We start from the raw sequence: 22,897 nt of genomic DNA, 5'->3' as shown, positions 1-22,897 counted from the left end.
GACTGAGGAGGACACCAGTCCAGATTAGTTGAATAATCCATTTCTGCGTTTTGTATTAGCTAACCGGTAATGGAATCATAGTTATCACATATCTAGTGTACAAACTTTAAAAGGAGGAAGGTCAAAAGGGGGGTGAGTGTAACGGATGTGAAACGGCCAGCTTAGTTAGCGGCGCCCTCTAAATAGTGTTTCAATCGGTGACGTCACTGGCTCCGAGGACCTTGGAAGTCGGTGTTCCCCTTTGCTCTGCAAGGGCCGCGGCTTTTGTGGAGCGATGGGTAACGACGCTTCGTGGGTGACTGTTGTTGATGTGTGCAGAGGGTCCCTGGTTCGTGCCCGGGTAGGGGCGGTGGGACAGTCTAAAATTATACTGTTACATCTACATAGATACTCTCAGAGCACAGACACATACGAGTAAACACAAGGGAGAGAGGACAGAGCTCATAGCATTGTCCATCAGTGGCTGAATAAATGTTCCATTCATGGGTTCCAGATACACCGTCACGCTTCTTGAATGGACTCACGTGCTCAGCGCTCCGCCCCGCCCCCCAATAGACCATGAAAAACAAGACGTTTTCAGAGTTGTGTCTGAGATCAGGCTCACAATGTTGGGAACTTCACTGGTTACGCTACATCTTAAAATATTTATTTTATGGTAAAAACCTGAGGAAAATTGTAAAGATATTCTTCGGATCATCAGATGTGCTGGATGACAGTTCTTGGGTCTGATGGGGGCGTTGTATAGTTGTTGTTGGCGGCGTTACTGCAATCTTGATGAGAACCTAGATGAGAAGAACGCTATTTTACGGTAAAAGTATTATTGTTTTATGAACGCTATTTTACGGTAAGAGTATTATTGTTTTATGAACGCTATGTTACGGTAAGAGTATTATTGTTTTATGAACGCTATGTTACGGTAAGAGTATTATTATTTTATGAACGCTATTTTACGGTAAGAGTATTATTCTTTTATGAACGCTATTTTACGGTAAAAGTATTATTGTTTTATGAACGCTATGTTACGGTAAAAGTATTATTGTTTTATGAACGCTATTTTACGGTAAAAGTATTATTGTTTTATGAACGCTATGTTACGGTAAAAGCATTATTGTTTCATGATACACTTCACATTTGGTCTGTGCATGATGTTGTTGTTTTTAAATGGTTTATTAGAACAGCATGATAATCCCTTCTCGTCTATTTCATTCAGATCTAGAGATTCTTCTGAATGGGAAAATATCTATATATAAAGCATAGTCTATTTTGTTTTATCTTGGCACACTGCCCGAAGATGTAGACAAGCAGCGTCTGTGAAGCCTCTGTAATCTGGTATGTAGACTACGTTTAGGAGAATCTCTCAGTCAGCACGTGTTCCGGCTATTTCTGGCCTGAATCACAGCATTGGCAAGGCAGAGTCAAATTACTGATATTGGAACTATAAGGGCACCCAGAACCAAATCTGTGACGAGAGAGAGAGACTACCTCAACATGAACTTGAATGCACCTCTCTGGTCCTCCAGATATGAGACTTCCAAAATGCAGAGCATCAGGACTCAGACCTCCAGAGCCTGCATGTCCAGCCACAGTGACCCAAGCCCGGGTCAGGAGGGCCTGTCTTGGAGGACAGAGGAGCAGGAGTGGATCCCCTGGAGCTGCCCCAGGACTTCCATGGTAGATCCAGAGTCGGACGGAGAGCTCCAAGCCTTTATCACGATGAGGAACGAGGCAGATACGTACACAGAGGTGAGAGCGACACGACCTACACCTGAGCTGGGGAAAAGATACTACCTGATACAGAGCTTGGTGAGGGCACAACCTGTCCACTCAGGTACACTGAAGGTGAACTAGATTAATTCAAACCTGTTGCTGGACAACAAGCAGTGCTGTGAAGTACGACTTAAGTCGTTTTTTGAGGGGGGTTATCTGTACTTTACTATTTATATTTTGGACAGCTTTTACTTTAACTTCACGACATTCCTAAAGAAAATAATATACTTATACTCCATACATTTTACATGACACACAAAACTACGCAACTCGTGACAATGCACAGGAAAATGGTTCATTTCATACACTTATCAACAGAACATCACTGGTCATCCCTAATCTGGAGGACTCACTAAACAGAGAACATCCCTGGTCATCCCTACTGCCTCTGATCTGGAGGACTCACTAAACAGAGAACATCCCTGGACGTCCCTACTGCCTCTGATCTGGAGGACTCACTAAACAGAGAACACCTCTGGTCATCCCTACTGCCTCTGACCTGGAGGACTCACTAAACAGAGAACATCCCTGGTCATCCCTACTGTCTCTGATCTGGAGGACTCACTAAACAGAGAACATCCCTGGTCATCCCTACTGCCTCTAATCTGGAGGACTCACTAAACAGAGAACATCCCTGGTCATCCCTACTGCCTCTGATCTGGTGGACTCACTAAACAGAGAACATCCCTGGTCATCCCTACTGCCTCTGATCTGGAGGACTCACTAAACAGAGAACATCCCTGGTCATCCCTACTGTCTCTGATCTGAAGGACTCACTAAACAGAGAACATCACTGGTCATCCCTACTGTCTCTGATCTGGAGGACTCACTAAACAGAGAACATCCCTGGTCATCCCTACTGCCTCTGATCTGGAAGACTCACTAAACAGAGAACATCCCTGGTCTTCCCTACTGCCTCTGATCTGGAAGACTCACTAAACAGAGAACATCCCTGGTCTTCCCTACTGCCTCTGATCTGGTGGACTCACTAAACAGAGAACATCCCTGGTCATCCCTACTGCCTCTGATCTGGAAGACTCACTAAACAGAGAACATCCCTGGTCATCCCTACTGCCTCTGATCTGGAGGACTCACTAAACAGAGAACATCCCTGGTCATCCCTACTGCCTCTGATCTGGAGGACTCACTAAACAGAGAACACCTCTGGTCATCCCTACTGCCTCTGACCTGGAGGACTCACTAAACAGAGAACACCTCTGGTCATCCCTACTGCCTCTGATCTGGAGGACTCACTAAACAGAGAACATCCCTGGTCGTCCCTACTGCCTCTGATCTGGAGGACTCACTAAACAGAGAACATCCCTGGTCATCCCTACTGCCTCTGATCTGGAGGACTCACTAAACAGAGAACATCCCTGGTCATCCCTACTGCCTCTGATCTGGAGGACTCACTAAACAGAGAACATCCCTGGTCATCCCTACTGCCTCTGATCTGGAGGACTCACTAAACAGAGAACGTCCCTGGTCATCCCTACTGCCTCTGATCTGGAGGACTCACTAAACAGAGAACGTCCCTGGTCATCCCTACTGCCTCTGATCTGGAGGACTCACTAAACAGAGAACACCTCTGGTCATCCCTACTGCCTCTGACCTGGAGGACTCACTAAACAGAGAACACCTCTGGTCATCCCTACTGCCTCTGACCTGGAGGACTCACTAAACAGAGAACACCTCTGGTCATCCCTACTGCCTCTGATCTGGAGGACTCACTAAACAGAGAACACCTCTGGTCATCCCTACTGCCTCTGACCTGGAGGACTCACTAAACAGAGAACACCTCTGGTCATCCCTACTGCCTCTGATCTGGAGGACTCACTAAACAGAGAACATCCCTGGTCGTCCCTACTGCCTCTGAGCTGGAGGACTCACTAGACAGAGAACATCCCTGGTCGTCCCTACTGCCTCTGATCTGGAGGACTCACTAAACAGAGAACATCCCTGGTCGTCCCTACTGCCTCTGATCTGGAGAACTCACTAAACAGAGAACATCCCTGGTCATCCCTACTGCCTCTGATCTGGAGGACTCACTAAACAGAGAACATCCCTGGTCATCCCTACTGCCTCTGATCTGGAGGACTCACTAAACAGAGAACATCCCTGGTCATCCCTACTGCCTCTGATCTGGAGGACTCACTAAACAGAGAACATCCCTGGTCATCCCTACTGCCTCTGATCTGGAGGACTCACTAAACAGAGAACATCCCTGGTCATCCCTACTGCCTCTGATCTGGAGGACTCACTAAACAGAGAACACCTCTGGTCATCCCTACTGCCTCTGACCTGGAGGACTCACTAAATAGAGAACACCTCTGGTCATCCCTACTGCCTCTGATCTGGAGGACTCACTAAACAGAGAACATCCCTGGTCGTCCCTACTGCCTCTGATCTGGAGGACTCACTAGACAGAGAACATCCCTGGTCGTCCCTACTGCCTCTGATCTGGAGGACTCACTAAACAGAGAACATCCCTGGTCGTCCCTACTGCCTCTGATCTGGAGGACTCACTAGACAGAGAACATCCCTGGTCATCCCTACTGCCTCTGATCTGGAGGACTCACTAAACAGAGGACATCCCTGGTCATCCCTACTGTCTCTGATCTGGAGGACTCACTAAACACAAATGCCGAGTTTGTACATGTTTTAAATGGTTTGCTTAATATAAGTAATGTGAAATGATTTATACTTTTACTTTTACATTAGATACTTAAGCATATTTTTGCAATTACACTTAAATCAAATCAAATGTTATTGGTCACATACACCTACTGTTGATAGTTAAGTATACTTAAAACCAAATACTTTTACTCAAGTAGTATTTTACTGGGTTACTTTTCACTTGAGTCATTTCTATTCAGGTATCTTTACTTTTACTCAAGTATGACAATTGGACACTTTTCCCACCACTGACGACAAGGCCCTTTGGTTTTTACTTAATCTATAAACTATCTCTAACCTTGCTATTACACAGTACATGTGTAGAATAGGTCAATAAATACATCTGGGAACTTGAAGACTACAACCAATTAGATATGAGAGAGATTAACTATCATGAGAAATATTGTAGCTTTAAAAGAAATGTGATAGGAGGTTGGTCTCAGTAAATATGCATTCTACATGTAACCTTTGTTATTAGTCCATATCCTTCTGCTCCTTCTCTGTCCTCTGGTAGTCAGTCCATATCCTTCCGCCCCCTCTCTGTCCTCTGATAGTCAGTCCATATCCTTCCGCCCCTTCTCTGTCCTCTGATAGTCAGTCCATATCCTTCCGCCCCCTTTCTGTCCTCTGGTAGTCAGTCCATATCCTTCCACCCCCTCTCTGTCCTCTGGTAGCCAGTCCATATCCTTCCGCCCCCTCTCTGTCCTCTGGTAGTCAGTCCATATCCTTCCGCCCCTTCTCTGTCCTCTGGTAGCCAGTCCATATCCTTCCGCCCCCTCTCTGTCCTCTGGTAGTCAGTCCATATCCTTCCGCCCCCTCTCTGTCCTCTGGTAGTCAGTCCATATCCTTCCACCCCCTCTCTGTCCTCTGGTAGCCAGTCCATATCCTTCCGCCCCCTCTCTGTCCTCTGGTAGTCAGTCCATATCCTTCCGCCCCCTCTCTGTCCTCTGATAGTCAGTCCATATCCTTCCGCCCCCTCTCTGTCCTCTGGTAGTCAGTCCATATCCTTCCACCCCTTCTCTGTCCTCTGGTAGCCAGTCCATATCCTTCCGCCCCCTCTCTGTCCTCTGGTAGTCAGTCCATATCCTTCCGCCCCCTCTCTGTCCTCTGGTAGTCAGTCCATATCCTTCCGCCCCCTCTCTGTCCTCTGGTAGTCAGTCCATATCTTTCCGCCCCCTCTCTGTCCTCTGGTAGTCAGTCCACCTCTCTGTCCTCTGGTAGTCATATCCTTCCTCCCCTTCTCTGTCCTCTGGTAGTCAGTCCATATCCTTCTGCTCCTTCTCTGTCCTCTGATAGTCAGTCCATATCCTTCTGCTCCTTCTCTGTCCTCTGGTTGTCAGTTCATATCCTTCTGCTCCTTCTCTGTCCTCTGGTAGTCAGTCCATATCCTTCCGCCTCCTCTCTGTCCTCTGATAGTCAGTCCATATCCTTCCTCCCCTTCTCTGTCCTCTGGTAGTCAGTCCATATCCTTCCACCCCTTCTCTGTCCTCTGGTAGTCAGTCCATATCCGTCCTCCCCTTCTCTGTCCTCTGATAGTCAGTCCATATCCTTCCGCCCCTTCTCTGTCCTCTGATAGTCAGTCCATATCCTTCCACCCCTTCTCTGTCCTCTGGTAGTCAGTCCATATCCTTCCGCCCCTTCTCTGTCCTCTGATAGTCAGTCCATATCCTTCCGCCCCTTCTCTGTCCTCTGGTAGTCAGTCCATATCCTTCCGCCTCCTCTCTGTCCTCTGGTAGTCAGTCCATATCCTTCCGCCCCTTCTCTGTCCTCTGATAGTCAGTCCATATCCTTCCGCCTCCTCTCTGTCCTCTGGTAGTCAGTCCATATCCTTCCGCCTCCTCTCTGTCCTCTGATAGTCAGTCCATATCCTTCCTCCCCTTCTCTGTCCTCTGGTAGTCAGTCCATATCCTTCCACCCCTTCTCTGTCCTCTGGTAGTCAGTCCATATCCTTCCGCCCCTTCTCTGTCCTCTGATAGTCAGTCCATATCCTTCTGCTCCTTCTCTGTGCTCTGGTAGTCAGTCCATATCCTTCCGCCTCCTCTCTGTCCTCTGGTAGTCAGTCCATATCCTTCTGCTCCTTCTCTGTCCTCTGGTAGTCAGTCCATATCCTTCCGCCTCCTCTCTGTCCTCTGGTAGTCAGTCCATATCCTTCTGCTCCTTCTCTGTCCTCTGGTAGTCAGTCCATATCCTTCCGCCCCTTCTCTGTCCTCTGGTAGTCAGTCCATATCCTTCCGCCACCTCTCTGTCCTCTGGTAGTCAGTCCATATCCTTCCGCCCCCTCTCTGTCCTCTGGTAGTCAGTCCATATCCTTCCGCCCCTTCTCTGTCCTCTGGTAGCCAGTCCATATCCTTCCGCCCCTTCTCTGTCCTCTGATAGTCAGTCCATATCCTTCCGCCCCCTCTCTGTCCTCTGGTAGTCAGTCCATATCCTTCCGCCCCTTCTCTGTCCTCTGGTAGCCAGTCCATATCCATCCGCCCCTTCTCTGTCCTCTGATAGTCAGTCCATATCCTTCCGCCCCTTCTCTGTCCTCTGATAGTCAGTCCATATCCTTCCGCCCCTTCTCTGTCCTCTGGTAGCCAGTCCATATCCTTCCGCCCCTTCTCTGTCCTCTGGTAGTCAGTCCATATCCTTCCGCCTCCTCTCTGTCCTCTGGTAGTCAGTCCATATCCTTCCGCCCCTTCTCTGTCCTCTGATAGTCAGTCCATATCCTTCCGCCTCCTCTCTGTCCTCTGGTAGTCAGTCCATATCCTTCCGCCTCCTCTCTGTCCTCTGATAGTCAGTCCATATCCTTCCTCCCCTTCTCTGTCCTCTGGTAGTCAGTCCATATCCTTCCACCCCTTCTCTGTCCTCTGGTAGTCAGTCCATATCCTTCCGCCCCTTCTCTGTCCTCTGATAGTCAGTCCATATCCTTCTGCTCCTTCTCTGTGCTCTGGTAGTCAGTCCATATCCTTCCGCCTCCTCTCTGTCCTCTGGTAGTCAGTCCATATCTTTCTGCTCCTTCTCTGTCCTCTGGTAGTCAGTCCATATCCTTCCGCCTCCTCTCTGTCCTCTGGTAGTCAGTCCATATCCTTCTGCTCCTTCTCTGTCCTCTGGTAGTCAGTCCATATCCTTCCACCCCTTCTCTGTCCTCTGGTAGTCAGTCCATATCCTTCCGCCTCTTCTCTGTCCTCTGATAGTCAGTCCATATCCTTCCGCCCCTTCTCTGTCCTCTGATAGTCAGTCCATATCCTTCCACCCCTTCTCTGTCCTCTGGTAGTCAGTCCATATCCTTCTGCTCCTTCTCTGTCCTCTGATAGTCAGTCCATATCCTTCCACCCCTTCTCTGTCCTCTGATAGTCAGTCCATATCCTTCCGCCCCTTCTCTGTGCTCTGATAGTCAGTCCATATCCTTCTGCTCCTTCTCTGTCCTCTGGTAGTCAGTCCATATCCTTCCGCCCCTTCTCTGTCCTCTGATAGTCAGTCCATATCCTTCCGCCTCCTCTCTGTCCTCTGGTAGTCAGTCCATATCCTTCCGCCTCCTCTCTGTCCTCTGATAGTCAGTCCATATCCTTCCTCCCCTTCTCTGTCCTCTGGTAGTCAGTCCATATCCTTCCACCCCTTCTCTGTCCTCTGGTAGTCAGTCCATATCCTTCCGCCCCTTCTCTGTCCTCTGATAGTCAGTCCATATCCTTCCGCTCCTTCTCTGTCCTCTGATAGTCAGTCCATATCCTTCCGCCCCTTCTCTGTCCTCTGATAGTCAGTCCATATCCTTCCGCCCCTTCTCTGTCCTCTGGTAGTCAGTCCATATCCTTCCACCCCTTCTCTGTCCTCTGATAGTCAGTCCATATCCTTCTGCTCCTTCTCTGTCCTCTGATAGTCAGTCCATATCCTTCCGCCCCTTCTCTGTCCTCTGATAGTCAGTCCATATCCTTCCGCCCCTTCTCTGTCCTCTGGTAGTCAGTCCATATCCTTCCGCCCCTTCTCTGTCCTCTGGTAGTCAGTCCATATCCTTCCACCCCTTCTCTGTCCTCTGATAGTCAGTCCATATCCTTCTGCTCCTTCTCTGTCCTCTGATAGTCAGTCCATATCCTTCCGCCCCCTCTCTGTCCTCTAGTAGTCAGTCCATATCCTTCTGCCCCTTCTCTGTCCTCTGGTAGTCAGTCCATATCCTTCCGCCCCTTCTCTGTCCTCTGGTAGTCAGTCCATATCCTTCCGCCACCTCTCTGTCCTCTGGTAGTCAGTCCATATCCTTCCGCCCCCTCTCTGTCCTCTGGTAGTCAGTCCATATCCTTCCGCCCCTTCTCTGTCCTCTGGTAGCCAGTCCATATCCTTCCGCCCCTTCTCTGTCCTCTGATAGTCAGTCCATATCCTTCCGCCCCCTCTCTGTCCTCTGGTAGTCAGTCCATATCCTTCCACCCCTTCTCTGTCCTCTGGTAGCCAGTCCATATCCATCCGCCCCTTCTCTGTCCTCTGATAGTCAGTCCATATCCTTCCGCCCCTTCTCTGTCCTCTGATAGTCAGTCCATATCCTTCCGCCCCTTCTCTGTCCTCTGGTAGCCAGTCCATATCCTTCCGCCCCTTCTCTGTCCTCTGGTAGCCAGTCCATATCCTTCCACCCCTTCTCTGTCCTCTGGTAGCCAGTCCATATCCTTCCGCCCCCTCTCTGTCCTCTGGTAGCCAGTCCATATCCTCCCGCCCCTTCTCTGTCCTCTGATAGTCAGTCCATATCCTTCCTCCCCTTCTCTGTCCTCTGGTAGTCAGTCCATATCCTTCTGCTCCTTCTCTGTCCTCTGATAGTCAGTCCATATCCTTCTGCTCCTTCTCTGTCCTCTGGTTGTCAGTCCATATCCTTCTGCTCCTTCTCTGTCCTCTGGTAGTCAGTCCATATCCTTCCGCCTCCTCTCTGTCCTCTGATAGTCAGTCCATATCCTTCCTCCCCTTCTCTGTCCTCTGGTAGTCAGTCCATATCCTTCCACCCCTTCTCTGTCCTCTGGTAGTCAGTCCATATCCGTCCTCCCCTTCTCTGTCCTCTGATAGTCAGTCCATATCCTTCCGCCCCTTCTCTGTCCTCTGGTAGTCAGTCCATATCCTTCCACCCCTTCTCTGTCCTCTGGTAGTCAGTCCATATCCTTCCGCCCCTTCTCTGTCCTCTGATAGTCAGTCCATATCCTTCCGCCCCTTCTCTGTCCTCTGGTAGTCAGTCCATATCCTTCCGCCTCCTCTCTGTCCTCTGGTAGTCAGTCCATATCCTTCCGCCCCTTCTCTGTCCTCTGATAGTCAGTCCATATCCTTCCGCCTCCTCTCTGTCCTCTGGTAGTCAGTCCATATCCTTCCGCCTCCTCTCTGTCCTCTGATAGTCAGTCCATATCCTTCCTCCCCTTCTCTGTCCTCTGGTAGTCAGTCCATATCCTTCCACCCCTTCTCTGTCCTCTGGTAGTCAGTCCATATCCTTCCGCCCCTTCTCTGTCCTCTGATAGTCAGTCCATATCCTTCTGCTCCTTCTCTGTGCTCTGGTAGTCAGTCCATATCCTTCCGCCTCCTCTCTGTCCTCTGGTAGTCAGTCCATATCCTTCTGCTCCTTCTCTGTCCTCTGGTAGTCAGTCCATATCCTTCCGCCTCCTCTCTGTCCTCTGGTAGTCAGTCCATATCCTTCTGCTCCTTCTCTGTCCTCTGGTAGTCAGTCCATATCCTTCCGCCCCTTCTCTGTCCTCTGGTAGTCAGTCCATATCCTTCCGCCACCTCTCTGTCCTCTGGTAGTCAGTCCATATCCTTCCTCCCCTCTCTGTCCTCTGGTAGTCAGTCCATATCCTTCCGCCCCTTCTCTGTCCTCTGGTAGCCAGTCCATATCCTTCCGCCCCTTCTCTGTCCTCTGATAGTCAGTCCATATCCTTCCGCCCCCTCTCTGTCCTCTGGTAGTCAGTCCATATCCTTCCGCCCCTTCTCTGTCCTCTGGTAGCCAGTCCATATCCTTCCGCCTCCTCTCTGTCCTCTGGTAGTCAGTCCATATCCTTCCGCCCCTTCTCTGTCCTCTGATAGTCAGTCCATATCCTTCCGCCTCCTCTCTGTCCTCTGGTAGTCAGTCCATATCCTTCCGCCTCCTCTCTGTCCTCTGATAGTCAGTCCATATCCTTCCTCCCCTTCTCTGTCCTCTGGTAGTCAGTCCATATCCTTCCACCCCTTCTCTGTCCTCTGGTAGTCAGTCCATATCCTTCCGCCCCTTCTCTGTCCTCTGATAGTCAGTCCATATCCTTCTGCTCCTTCTCTGTGCTCTGGTAGTCAGTCCATATCCTTCCGCCTCCTCTCTGTCCTCTGGTAGTCAGTCCATATCCTTCTGCTCCTTCTCTGTCCTCTGGTAGTCAGTCCATATCCTTCCGCCTCCTCTCTGTCCTCTGGTAGTCAGTCCATATCCTTCTGCTCCTTCTCTGTCCTCTGGTAGTCAGTCCATATCCTTCCGCCCCTTCTCTGTCCTCTGGTAGTCAGTCCATATCCTTCCGCCACCTCTCTGTCCTCTGGTAGTCAGTCCATATCCTTCCGCCCCTCTCTGTCCTCTGGTAGTCAGTCCATATCCTTCCGCCCCTTCTCTGTCCTCTGGTAGCCAGTCCATATCCTTCCGCCCCTTCTCTGTCCTCTGATAGTCAGTCCATATCCTTCCGCCCCTCTCTGTCCTCTGGTAGTCAGTCCATATCCTTCCGCCCCTTCTCTGTCCTCTGGTAGCCAGTCCATATCCATCCGCCCCTTCTCTGTCCTCTGATAGTCAGTCCATATCCTTCCGCCCCTTCTCTGTCCTCTGATAGTCAGTCCATATCCTTCCGCCCCTTCTCTGTCCTCTGGTAGCCAGTCCATATCCTTCCGCCCCTTCTCTGTCCTCTGGTAGTCAGTCCATATCCTTCCGCCTCCTCTCTGTCCTCTGGTAGTCAGTCCATATCCTTCCGCCCCTTCTCTGTCCTCTGATAGTCAGTCCATATCCTTCCGCCTCCTCTCTGTCCTCTGGTAGTCAGTCCATATCCTTCCGCCTCCTCTCTGTCCTCTGATAGTCAGTCCATATCCTTCCTCCCCTTCTCTGTCCTCTGGTAGTCAGTCCATATCCTTCCACCCCTTCTCTGTCCTCTGGTAGTCAGTCCATATCCTTCCGCCCCTTCTCTGTCCTCTGATAGTCAGTCCATATCCTTCTGCTCCTTCTCTGTGCTCTGGTAGTCAGTCCATATCCTTCCGCCTCCTCTCTGTCCTCTGGTAGTCAGTCCATATCCTTCTGCTCCTTCTCTGTCCTCTGGTAGTCAGTCCATATCCTTCCGCCTCCTCTCTGTCCTCTGGTAGTCAGTCCATATCCTTCTGCTCCTTCTCTGTCCTCTGGTAGTCAGTCCATATCCTTCCACCCCTTCTCTGTCCTCTGGTAGTCAGTCCATATCCTTCCGCCCCTTCTCTGTCCTCTGATAGTCAGTCCATATCCTTCCGCCCCTTCTCTGTCCTCTGATAGTCAGTCCATATCCTTCCACCCCTTCTCTGTCCTCTGGTAGTCAGTCCATATCCTTCTGCTCCTTCTCTGTCCTCTGATAGTCAGTCCATATCCTTCCACCCCTTCTCTGTCCTCTGATAGTCAGTCCATATCCTTCCGCCCCTTCTCTGTGCTCTGATAGTCAGTCCATATCCTTCTGCTCCTTCTCTGTCCTCTGGTAGTCAGTCCATATCCTTCCGCCCCTTCTCTGTCCTCTGATAGTCAGTCCATATCCTTCCGCCTCCTCTCTGTCCTCTGGTAGTCAGTCCATATCCTTCCGCCTCCTCTCTGTCCTCTGATAGTCAGTCCATATCCTTCCTCCCCTTCTCTGTCCTCTGGTAGTCAGTCCATATCCTTCCACCCCTTCTCTGTCCTCTGGTAGTCAGTCCATATCCTTCCGCCCCTTCTCTGTCCTCTGATAGTCAGTCCATATCCTTATGCTCCTTCTCTGTCCTCTGATAGTCAGTCCATATCCTTCCTCCCCTTCTCTGTCCTCTGGTAGTCAGTCCATATCCTTCCACCCCTTCTCTGTCCTCTGGTAGTCAGTCCATATCCTTCCGCCCCTTCTCTGTCCTCTGATAGTCAGTCCATATCCTTCCGCCCCTTCTCTGTCCTCTGGTAGTCAGTCCATATCCTTCCGCCCCTTCTCTGTCCTCTGGTAGTCAGTCCATATCCTCCCACCCCTTCTCTGTCCTCTGATAGTCAGTCCATATCCTTCCGCTCCTTCTCTGTCCTCTGATAGTCAGTCCATATCCTTCCGCCCCTTCTCTGTCCTCTGATAGTCAGTCCATATCCTTCCGCCCCTTCTCTGTCCTCTGGTAGTCAGTCCATATCCTTCCACCCCTTCTCTGTCCTCTGATAGTCAGTCCATATCCTTCTGCTCCTTCTCTGTCCTCTGATAGTCAGTCCATATCCTTCCACCCCTTCTCTGTCCTCTGATAGTCAGTCCATATCCTTCCGCCCCTTCTCTGTCCTCTGATAGTCAGTCCATATCCTTCCGCCCCCTCTCTGTCCTCTGGTAGTCAGTCCATATCCTTCCGCCCCTTCTCTCTAGGTCCTAGGTTACGCAAATGAGCTGTGCACATGTTATAGGTGTTATGTTATACACATGTTATAGGTGTTATGTTATACATGTGTTATAGGTGTTATGTTATACATGTGTTATAGGTGTTATGTTATACATGTGTTATAGGTGTTATGTTATACACATGTTAATGGTGTTATGTTATACACATGTTATAGGTGTTATGTTATACACATGTTATAGGTGTTATGTTATACACATGTTATAGGTGTTATGTTATACACGTGTTATAGGTGTTATGTTATAGGTGTTATGTTATACACATGTTATAGGTGTTATGTTATAGGTGTTATGTTATACACGTGTTATAGGTGTTATGTTATACACGTGTTATAGGCTGCTGGGACACAGAGTCACATCCTTGCCCCTGTTGGTCACTGCTGACATCACAGAGCTGAACTGTTGGTCACTGCTGACATCACTGGGGATTAGAGTCCTTCGGAGTCCAGGCTGGGTATTAGAGTCCTACGGAGTCCAGGCTGGGGATTAGAGTCCTACGGAGTCTAGGCTGGGGATTAGAGTCCTACGGAGTCCAGGCTGGGGATTAGAGTCCTACGGAGTCCAGGCTGGGTATTAGAGTCCTACGGAGTCCAGGCTGGGTATTAGAGTCCTACGGAGTCCAGGCTGGGGATTAGAGTCCAACGGAGTCCAGGCTGGGGATTAGAGTCCTACGGAGGCCAGGCTGGGGATTAGAGTCCTACGGAGGCCAGGCTGGGGATTAGAGTCCTACGGAGGCCAGGCTGGGGATTAGAGTCCTACGGAGGCCAGGCTGGGGATTAGAGTCCTACAGAGTCTAGGCTGGGGATTAGAGTCCTACGGAGTCCAGGCTGGGGATTAGAGTCCTACGGAGTCCAGGCTGGGGATTAGAGTCCTACGGAGTCTAGGCTGGGGATTAGAGTCCTACGGAGTCCAGGCTGGGGATTAGAGTCCTACGGAGTCCAGGCTGGGTATTAGAGTCCAACGGAGTCCAGGCTGGGCATTAGAGTCCTACAGAGTCTAGGCTGGGGATTAGAGTCCTACAGAGTCTAGGCTGGGGATTAGAGTCCTACGGAGTCCCGGCTGGGCATTAGAGTCCTACGGAGTCCCGGCTGGGGATTAAGAATAATAAACCCTCTGAGTTAGAGATATGCGCATGAGCACACACTCAGTTTGGTCTTCTCTGTACATTTCTCACTCTCAGGGCAGCATCATGTTTATACTGACTCACCTCAATTAAATCATTCAATCAGAGATGTCGAACACAGAGTTCTTTCATAGAGGGTATTTATGACACTCATGGAGGCTACATGTAGGGCACAATATTGGAGTTTACCAAGGCCTAGAAGGGGAACCATCTTATCACGGCCTAGAAAGAGGTCCATCTTACCAAGGCGTAGAAAGGGGACCATCTTCCAATGCCTAGAAAGGGGACCATCTTCCAATGCCTAGAAAGAGGTCCATCTTACCAAGGCGTAGAAAGGGACCATCTTCCAAGGCCTAGAAAGGGGTCCATCTTACCAAGGCGTAGAAAGGGGACCATCTTCCAAGGCCTAGAATGGGGTCCATATTACCAAGGAGTAGAAAGGGGACCATCTTCCAAGGCCTAGAAAGGGGTCCATCTTACCAAGGCGTAGAAAGGGGACCATCTTCCAAGGCCTAGAAAGGGGTCCATCTTACCAAGGCGTAGAAAGGGGACCATCTTCCAAGGCCTAGAAAGGGGTCCATCTTACCAAGGCGTAGAAAGGGGACCATCTTCCAAGGCCTAGAAAGGGGTCCATCTTACCACGGCCTAGAAGGCGTCCATCTTCCACGGCCTAGAAGGGGTCCATCTTACACGGCCTAGAAGGCGTCCATCTTCCACGGCCTAGAAGGGGTCCATCTTACCACGGCCTAGAAGGCGTCCATCTTCCACGGCCTAGAAGGGGTCCATCTTACCACGGCCTAGAAGGCGTCCATCTTCCACGGCCTAGAAGGGGTCCATCTTACTACGACCTAGAAGGCGTCCATCTTCCACGGCCTTAAAGGGGACCACCTTACCAGGTTGAGCTAGTCTCGGTGATGGCCTAGAAGGGGACCACCTTACCAGGTTGAGTTAGTCTCGGTGATGGCCTAACCACTTCTCAGATCTGTTTCTGCTGTCTTGCCAACTCCCGTCTATGTTTGGGTCAAATCAATGCTGGTCCAGAACGGACCAAATCTGAACCAAACATAGACGTGTATGATTGGTTCAGATTAGGCCAAACTGGTCCAAAAAACATCTTCCGTGGATGTGGAAATCAAGACCAAAAAAAGACGTCCAAAATGCAGATGTGTCGGTCCGTGCTTACTGGGCTGTTGTTTTTAACTTTCTTTTCTTGTGTGATATATTGATATATTTGTGTATTTTTCTTTACTCTGTAAAAGCCACACAAAAAAGGCCTATGAGCAATCACCTGTGACATGTGATCTCTAGAAACTATCAGTGCACGGATTCCTGAAGTGAAAGGATAATGGACGTATGAAATGGTCAGGTCAGCATTGTTGCTGCGGTGGAGACAACAGGCCCTATGTTGAGAATAACAGCACAGGACCCTGACTCATTGTGTTAGCGATGCCTTGGGACTGAGATATATCAGCCAGCAGTTGAACTATTAACAACAACTTTACCTCTGCCCCAGATAGCACACCGACACCTCGTCGGCCCGATGCATACATCATACTTGTAGCACAGAGAGCATTTACACGTTGGCAAGACGTCGCATTCGCCCTTCGGCCGTTGTTTGGGACGGTGCCAAATGTCACCCATGTCAAAGATGCTCAACAGACGACACAAAAATACCTTTTTATTTCAGGTCGGATCCAACGGTAAATACTGTTTCACTACACGATTTGAATGACCCTTTACCAAATGAGTGTAAACATCGCATTTGAATGGAAAATATAAGAATGATTATAAGCTAAATTATACTGGCAATAATAAAACGGTTTATGTTTATGGACCTAAAAATGTATTTAGATAATAATAAATTGGTGGTAAACATTTATTTAAGCCTATAAGCCTTCTACATATCTCTGATAAAAATGATGCCCCAACCATGACATCGAACATGTTTGAGAGAAGGCAGATATTCAAGCATTGTGACACACAATTTGAGAAGTCTACACGATCTACGGCGATGCCGAGCGGCCGCGTGACGGCGTTGCTGAGCGACCGCGTGACGGCGATGCCGAGAGGCCGCGTGACGCGCCTGCATTTTGTCCTCCCACACTCATAGCCGCCCTCTCGACGTCGGCGAGATGCGTGTGTGCTATCTGGGCTGTTTCTGAGTTTCAATGTGTGTGTGTGTGTGTGTGTGTGTGTGTGTGTGTGTGTGTGTGTGTGTGTGTGTGTGTGTGTGTGTGTGTGTGTGTGTGTGTGTGTGTGTGTGTGTGTGTGTTTATCAGGAGTGGGAGAAGCTCAACTATGACATCCACAGTCTGAGGTACACCAAGCGAGAGATCAGCAGCCGATGGAAGAAGATTCTGACACAGCTAGGTCAGATCACGTTTGTAGAGATAATCTCCTCTCTTCAGATTCTAACACAGCTAGGTCAGATCACGTTTGTAGAGATAATCTCCTCTCTTCAGATTCTAACACAGCTAGGTCAGATCACGTTTGTAGAGATAATCTCCTCTCTTCAGATTCTAACACAGCTAGGTCAGATCACGTTTGTAGAGATAATCTCCTCTCTTCAGATTCTAACACAGCTAGGTCAGATCACGTTTGTAGAGATAATCTCCTCTCTTCAGATTCTAACACAGCTAGGTCAGATCACGTTTGTAGAGATAATCTCCTCTCTTCAGATTCTAATACAGCTAGGTCAGATAATGTTTGTAGAGATAATCTCCTCTCTTCAGATTCTAACACAGCTAGGTCAGATCACGTTTGTAGAGATAATCTCCTCTCTTCAGATTCTAATACAGCTAGGTCAGATCACGTTTGTAGAGATAATCTCCTCTCTTCAGATTCTAACACAGCTAGGTCAGATCACGTTTGTAGAGATAATCTCCTCTCTTCAGATTCTAACACAGCTAGGTCAGATCACGTTTGTAGAGATAATCTCCTCTTTCAGATTCTAACACAGCTAGGTCAGATCACGTTTGTAGAGATAATCTCCTCTCTTCAGATTCTAACACAGCTAGGTCAGATCACATTTGTAGAGATAATCTCCTCTCTTCAGATTCTAATACAGCTAGGTCAGATCACGTTTGTAGAGATAATCTCCTCTCTTCAGATTCTAACACAGCTAGGTCAGATCACGTTTGTAGAGATAATCTCCTCTCTTCAGATTCTAATACAGCTAGGTCAGATCACGTTTGTAGAGATAATCTCCTCTCTTCAGATTCTAACACAGCTAGGTCAGATCACATTTGTAGAGATAATCTCCTCTCTTCAGATTCCAATACAGCTAGGTCAGATCACGTTTGTAGAGATAATCTCCTCTCTTCAGATTCTAATACAGCTAGGTCAGATCACGTTTGTAGAGATAATCTCCTCTCTTCAGATTCTAACACAGCTAGGTCAGATCACGTTTGTAGAGATAATTTCCTCTCTTCAGATTCTAATACAGCTAGGTCAGATAATGTTTGTAGAGATAATCTCCTCTCTTCAGATTCTAATACAGCTAGGTCAGATAATGTTTGTAGAGATAATCTCCTCTCTTCAGATTCTAACACAGCTAGGTCAGATCACGTTTGTAGAGATAATCTCCTCTCCTCAGATTCTAACACAGCTAGGTCAGATAATGTTTGTAGAGACAATCTCCTCTCTTCAGATTCTAACACAGCTAGGTCAGATAAAGTTTGTAGAGATAATCTCCTCTCTTCAGATTCTAATACAGCTAGGTCAGATAATGTTTGTAGAGATAATCTCCTCTCTTCAGATTCTAACACAGCTAGGTCAGATCACGTTTGTAGAGATAATCTCCTCTCTTCAGATTCTAATACAGCTAGGTCAGATAATTTTTGTAGAGATAATCTCCTCTCTTCAGATTCTAATACAGCTAGGTCAGATAATTTTTGTAGAGATAATCTCCTCTCTTCAGATTCTAATACAGCTAGGTCAGATAATGTTTGTAGAGATAATATCCTCTCTTCAGATTCTAATACAGCTAGGTCAGATAATGTTTGTAGAGATAATCTCCTCTCTTCAGATTCTAATACAGCTAGGTCAGATAATCTTTGTAGAGATAATCTCCTCTCTTCAGATTCTAATACAGCTAGGTCAGATAATGTTTGTAGAGATAATCTCCTCTCTTCAGATTCTAACACAGCTAGGTCAGATAAAGTTTGTAGAGATAATCTCCTCGCTTCAAATCTCAATTCCTTAACATTTTCCTTTCTGCTGCTCTCTATGTACATGGCCTTCAGAAAGTATTCACACATCTTGATTTTTTCCACATTTTGTTGGGTTAAAATTAATTAAGGATTGGACTCTTTTTTTTTCCACCTAAAATGTCATAACCAAATCTAACTGCCTGTAGCTCAGGCCCTGAAGCAAGGATATGCATATTTCTGAGACCATTTGAAAGGAAACACTTTGAGGTTTGTGGACATGTGAAATGAATGTAGGAGAATATGACACAATGGATCTGGTAAAAGATAATACAAAGAAAAAACAACCAATATTTTGTTTTTTTTCTACCATCATCTTAGAAATGGAAGAGAAAGGCCATAATGTATTATTCCAGCCCAGGCACAATTTAGATTTTGGCCCCTAGATGGCAGCAGTGTATGTGCAAAGTTTTAGACTGATCCAATGAACCATTGCATTTCTGTTCATTTTGTATCAAGACTGCCCAAATGTGCCTAATTTCTTTATTAATAACTTTTCAAGTTCATAACTGTGCATAACTGTGCACTCTCCTCAAACAATAACATGCTATTCCCTCACTGTAATGGCTACTGTAAAATGGACAGCGCAGTTAGATAAACAAGAATTTAAGCTTTCTTCCAACATCAGATATGTCTATGTCCTGGGAAATGTTCTTGTTACTTACAACCTCATGCTAATCACATTAGCCTACCTTAGCTCAACCATCCCACGGGGGACCCACCAATCCTGTAGAGGTTCCTGAATTTAAAATGAATGAAATTGAGATTGTTGGTCACTGGCCTACACACAATACCCCATAATGTCAAAGGGGAATTAGGTTTTTAGAATTTTCTTTACAAATTATTTAAAAATGTAAAACTGAAATGTCTTGAGTCAATAAGTATTCAACCCCTTCATTATGGTAAAACCTAAATATGTTTAGTAGTAAAAATGTGCTTAACACGTCACATAATGAGTTGCATGGACTCTGTGTGCAACAACAGTGTTTAACATGATGTTTGAATGACTACCTCATCGCTGTACCTCACACATACAATTATCTGTTAGGTCCCTCAGTCGAGCAGTGAATTTCAAATACAGATTCAACCACAAAGACCAGGGAGGTTTTCCAATGCAAAGAAGGGCACAAATTGGTAGATGGATAAAATAAAAATAAAAAGCAGACATTGAATATCCCTTTGAGGTTGGTGAAGTTATTAATTACACTTTGGATGGTGCATCAATACACACAGTCCCTACAATGATACAGGTGTCCTTCCTAACTCAGTTGCTGGAGAGGAAGGAAACCGATCAGATTTCACCATGAGACCAATGGTGACATTAAAACAGTTAGAGTCTAATGGCTGTGATTGGACACTGAGGATGTATCAACAACATTGTAGTTACTCCACAATATTAACCTAAATGACAGAGTGAAAAGAAGGAAGCCTGTACAGAATAAAAATATTCCATTTGCAACAAGGCACTAAAGTTAAACTGCAAAAAATATGGCAAAGCAATTCACTTTTTGTCCTGAATAGAAAGTCTTATGTTTGGGGCAAATCCAATACAACACATTACTGAGTACCACTCTCCATATTTTCTCAAGCATATTGGTGGCTGCATCATGTTATGGGTTTGCTTGTAATCGTTAAGAACTGGGGAATTTTTCAGGATAAAAAATGAACAGAATTGGGCTAAGCACATGCTAAATCCTGAACCTGGTTCAGTCTGCTTTCCACCAGACACTCTGAGATTAACTCACATTTCAGCAGGACAACAACATTGTAACGGTAAATGAGTGAATAGGTGTGGAGTAGAGAGCAAAAGGATACGGGAAAAACACGCTTTAATGTCCAGAAAATCACACGAACAACAAAATGTGAAAAAATAAAGGACAGCGAAAAACAAAAAAAACTAAAATGCAACCCACTAACCACTCTAACACATACAGATGAGCAAGCCCACACAAACAGAAGCGGGCTGAACTAACTTAAATAACCCCACCCTAACAACCAAACAAGAAACAGTTGAAACCAATTAGACAAAACCAAACGAACACAGAACAATGGATCGGTGGCAGCTAGTAGACCGGCGACGACGACCGCCGAGCGCCACCCGAACCAGAAGGGGAGTCACCTTCGGTAATATTCGTGACAAACATAAACCACAAGGCCAACTTTACAATGGAGTTGTTTACCAAGAAGTCAGTGAGTGTTAATAAGTTACAGTTTTGACTTAAATCTGCTTGGAAATCTATGGCAAGACCTGAAAATGGTTGTCTAGCAATGATCAACAAACAATTTGATAGAGTTTGAAGAATTTCTAAAAGAATAAATGGGCAAATGTTGCATAATCCAGGTGTGTAAAGCTCTTAGAGACTTACCAGGACAAACTGTAAACGTTGCCAAAGGTGATTCAACAAAGTATTGACTCAAGAGTTTGAATACTTATCAAATCAACATATACATTTATTAGTGCTTAATTTTTCCACACACACATATATATATATATATATATATATATATTTATTTTATTTTTTTCTTCAAATGTTATAATTTTCTTCCGCTTTGACATTACAGAGTATTTTGTGTAGATTATTGACATAATAAATGACAATTTAAACCAACGTGAATCCGACACAACAAAGATGTGGGGAAAACAGTAAAGGGAGTGAAAGCATCGTTCTTGTCGTGTTCCTTCATTTCAGCCGTCTCAACAAAACACAACAACAGAGCACTGTGCAAAATCAGTCTTCATTTGACATAGATGTGTATTAACATTCTGAGGAGTCCAATGCTTGTGTTGTGCACTGGGTCAATGCCTTTTTCCAACCCCTGAACACAATGTTTTGAACACAGTGTTTTAGTTGCAGTATTATTGAGCTGAACATTCTAATTGTTGATTCTATGTGGCGTCTCCGGGCCGGGTTGCCTGTACTTGTGCTTGTGTCCCCTATAGGCTACCAGCGTGAGGTTGACTCTCTCCTGACGGTGAACAGACAGCTGTTACAGACAACACTGAGTGAATCGGATAACCTGAACAGAGCCAGACAGCTGTTACAGACCACTCTGGACCACTCTAGTTTGTTCCCACGAGGAGTGGCTAGCACAGACAGATACCTCTTTGTTATGGTACTGCTGTCCTACTGCTACGAGCACGCACACACACACACACACACACACACACACACACACACACACACACACACACACACACACACACACACACACACACACACACACACACACACACACACCTATTTACAAGGAGGGGGGGTAATCTAATGGACAATAATGAGGGGGAGAAATATTCAAGCTACTAATGTCTACTTGTTGTTTTCTCTCCTCCCTCATCTCTTCTCCTCCATTCCACTCTTCTCATTCTCTCCTCTCCTCCCTCCTCTCTTCTCCTCCATTCCTCTCTTCTCATTCTCTCCTCTCCTCTCTTCTCCTCCATTCCTCTCTTCTCATTCTCTCCTCTCCTTACTTCTCCTTCCTCTTCTCCTCTCTTCTCCTCCCTTCTCTCCTCTCCTTACTTCTCCTTCCTCTTCTCCTCTCTTCCCCTCCCTTCTCTCCTCTCCTTACTTCTCCTTCCTCTTCTCCTCCCTTCTCTCCTCTCCTTACTTCTCCTGCCATCTCTCCTCTCTTCTCCTCCCTTCTCTCCTCTCCTTACTTCTCCTGCCATCTCTCCTCTCTTCTCCTCTACCAGGATCGCTTGGTGTCTCTGGATAGTGCAGAGGATTTCATCAGACTGGCGAAGGAGAAATACCCAAAGAGCGAGAGTTGTGAATGAGAGACAGAATGGAGAGACAGAATGGAGAGAGGATGTTTTGTGCTCCTCCTACCGGCACTAGAAGGAATGTGAAGATCCCGGACGTCCCTTTAACTGATTCTAACTGACCTCCTCACATTTTATATTAGAACGTCTAATGTACCTACAAAAGTCATTTTCTATACACGTTGTTGTGTTTCATAGTTTCAGTATTGTTATGGCAAGAACTAAACATTTAATTGACTAACTAAATTGATTCTCTCGATGTCTATCAATGTCATCTGAACAGACAGTTCGTGTCACAGCTGCTGGTATTTCAATCAAATGTATTTATAAAGCCCTTTTACATCAGCCGATGTCACAAAGTTCTGTATAGAAACCCAGCCTAAAACCCCAAAACAACAAGCAATGCAGATGGAGAGGCATATCATGTACCGGCATTATCTGACCAGTAGAGAGCGCAGTTTGTCCTCATCCACGAGTAGACAACCCAGGCAGAAGGCCAGCATGACCTCAGGATCACAAAACCTTCACGCCCGGGGTCACAAAATCTTCACGCCCGGGGTCACAAAATCTTCACGCCCGGGTCACAAAACCTTCACACCCGGGGTCACAAAATCTTCACGCCAGGGTCACAAAACCTTCACGCCTGGGTCACAAAACCTTCACGCCAGGGTCACAAAACCTTCACGCCCGGGGTCACAAAATCTTCACGCCCGGGTCACAAGACCTTCACACCAGGGTCACAAAACCTTCACGTCAGGGTCACAAAACCTTCATGCCCGGGTCACAAAACCTTCACATCCGGGTCACA

At 47.1% G+C, this 22,897-nt stretch overlaps 1 protein-coding gene across 1 annotated transcript; it reads left to right on the top strand.

The window, feature by feature from the left end:
* The first annotated feature begins 614 nt into the window (after positions 1–614).
* On the top strand, positions 615–22,104 carry LOC135530204 (melanoregulin-like). Its single transcript, XM_064958574.1, has 5 exons — positions 615–808; positions 1,521–1,743; positions 16,401–16,491; positions 21,271–21,443; positions 22,021–22,104. The coding sequence occupies exons 1-5, from the start codon at positions 729–731 to the stop codon at positions 22,102–22,104; spliced, it is 651 nt and encodes a 216-aa protein (XP_064814646.1). The 5' UTR covers positions 615–728.
* Positions 22,105–22,897: the final 793 nt, after the last annotated feature.

This window comes from Oncorhynchus masou, unplaced genomic scaffold, assembly GCF_036934945.1.
Source record: "Oncorhynchus masou masou isolate Uvic2021 unplaced genomic scaffold, UVic_Omas_1.1 unplaced_scaffold_1290, whole genome shotgun sequence".
Classification (NCBI taxonomy): Eukaryota; Metazoa; Chordata; class Actinopteri; order Salmoniformes; family Salmonidae; genus Oncorhynchus; species Oncorhynchus masou.
The sequence above is the reverse complement of the archived record's forward strand: the minus strand, read 5'-3'. Positions and strand labels throughout refer to the sequence as shown.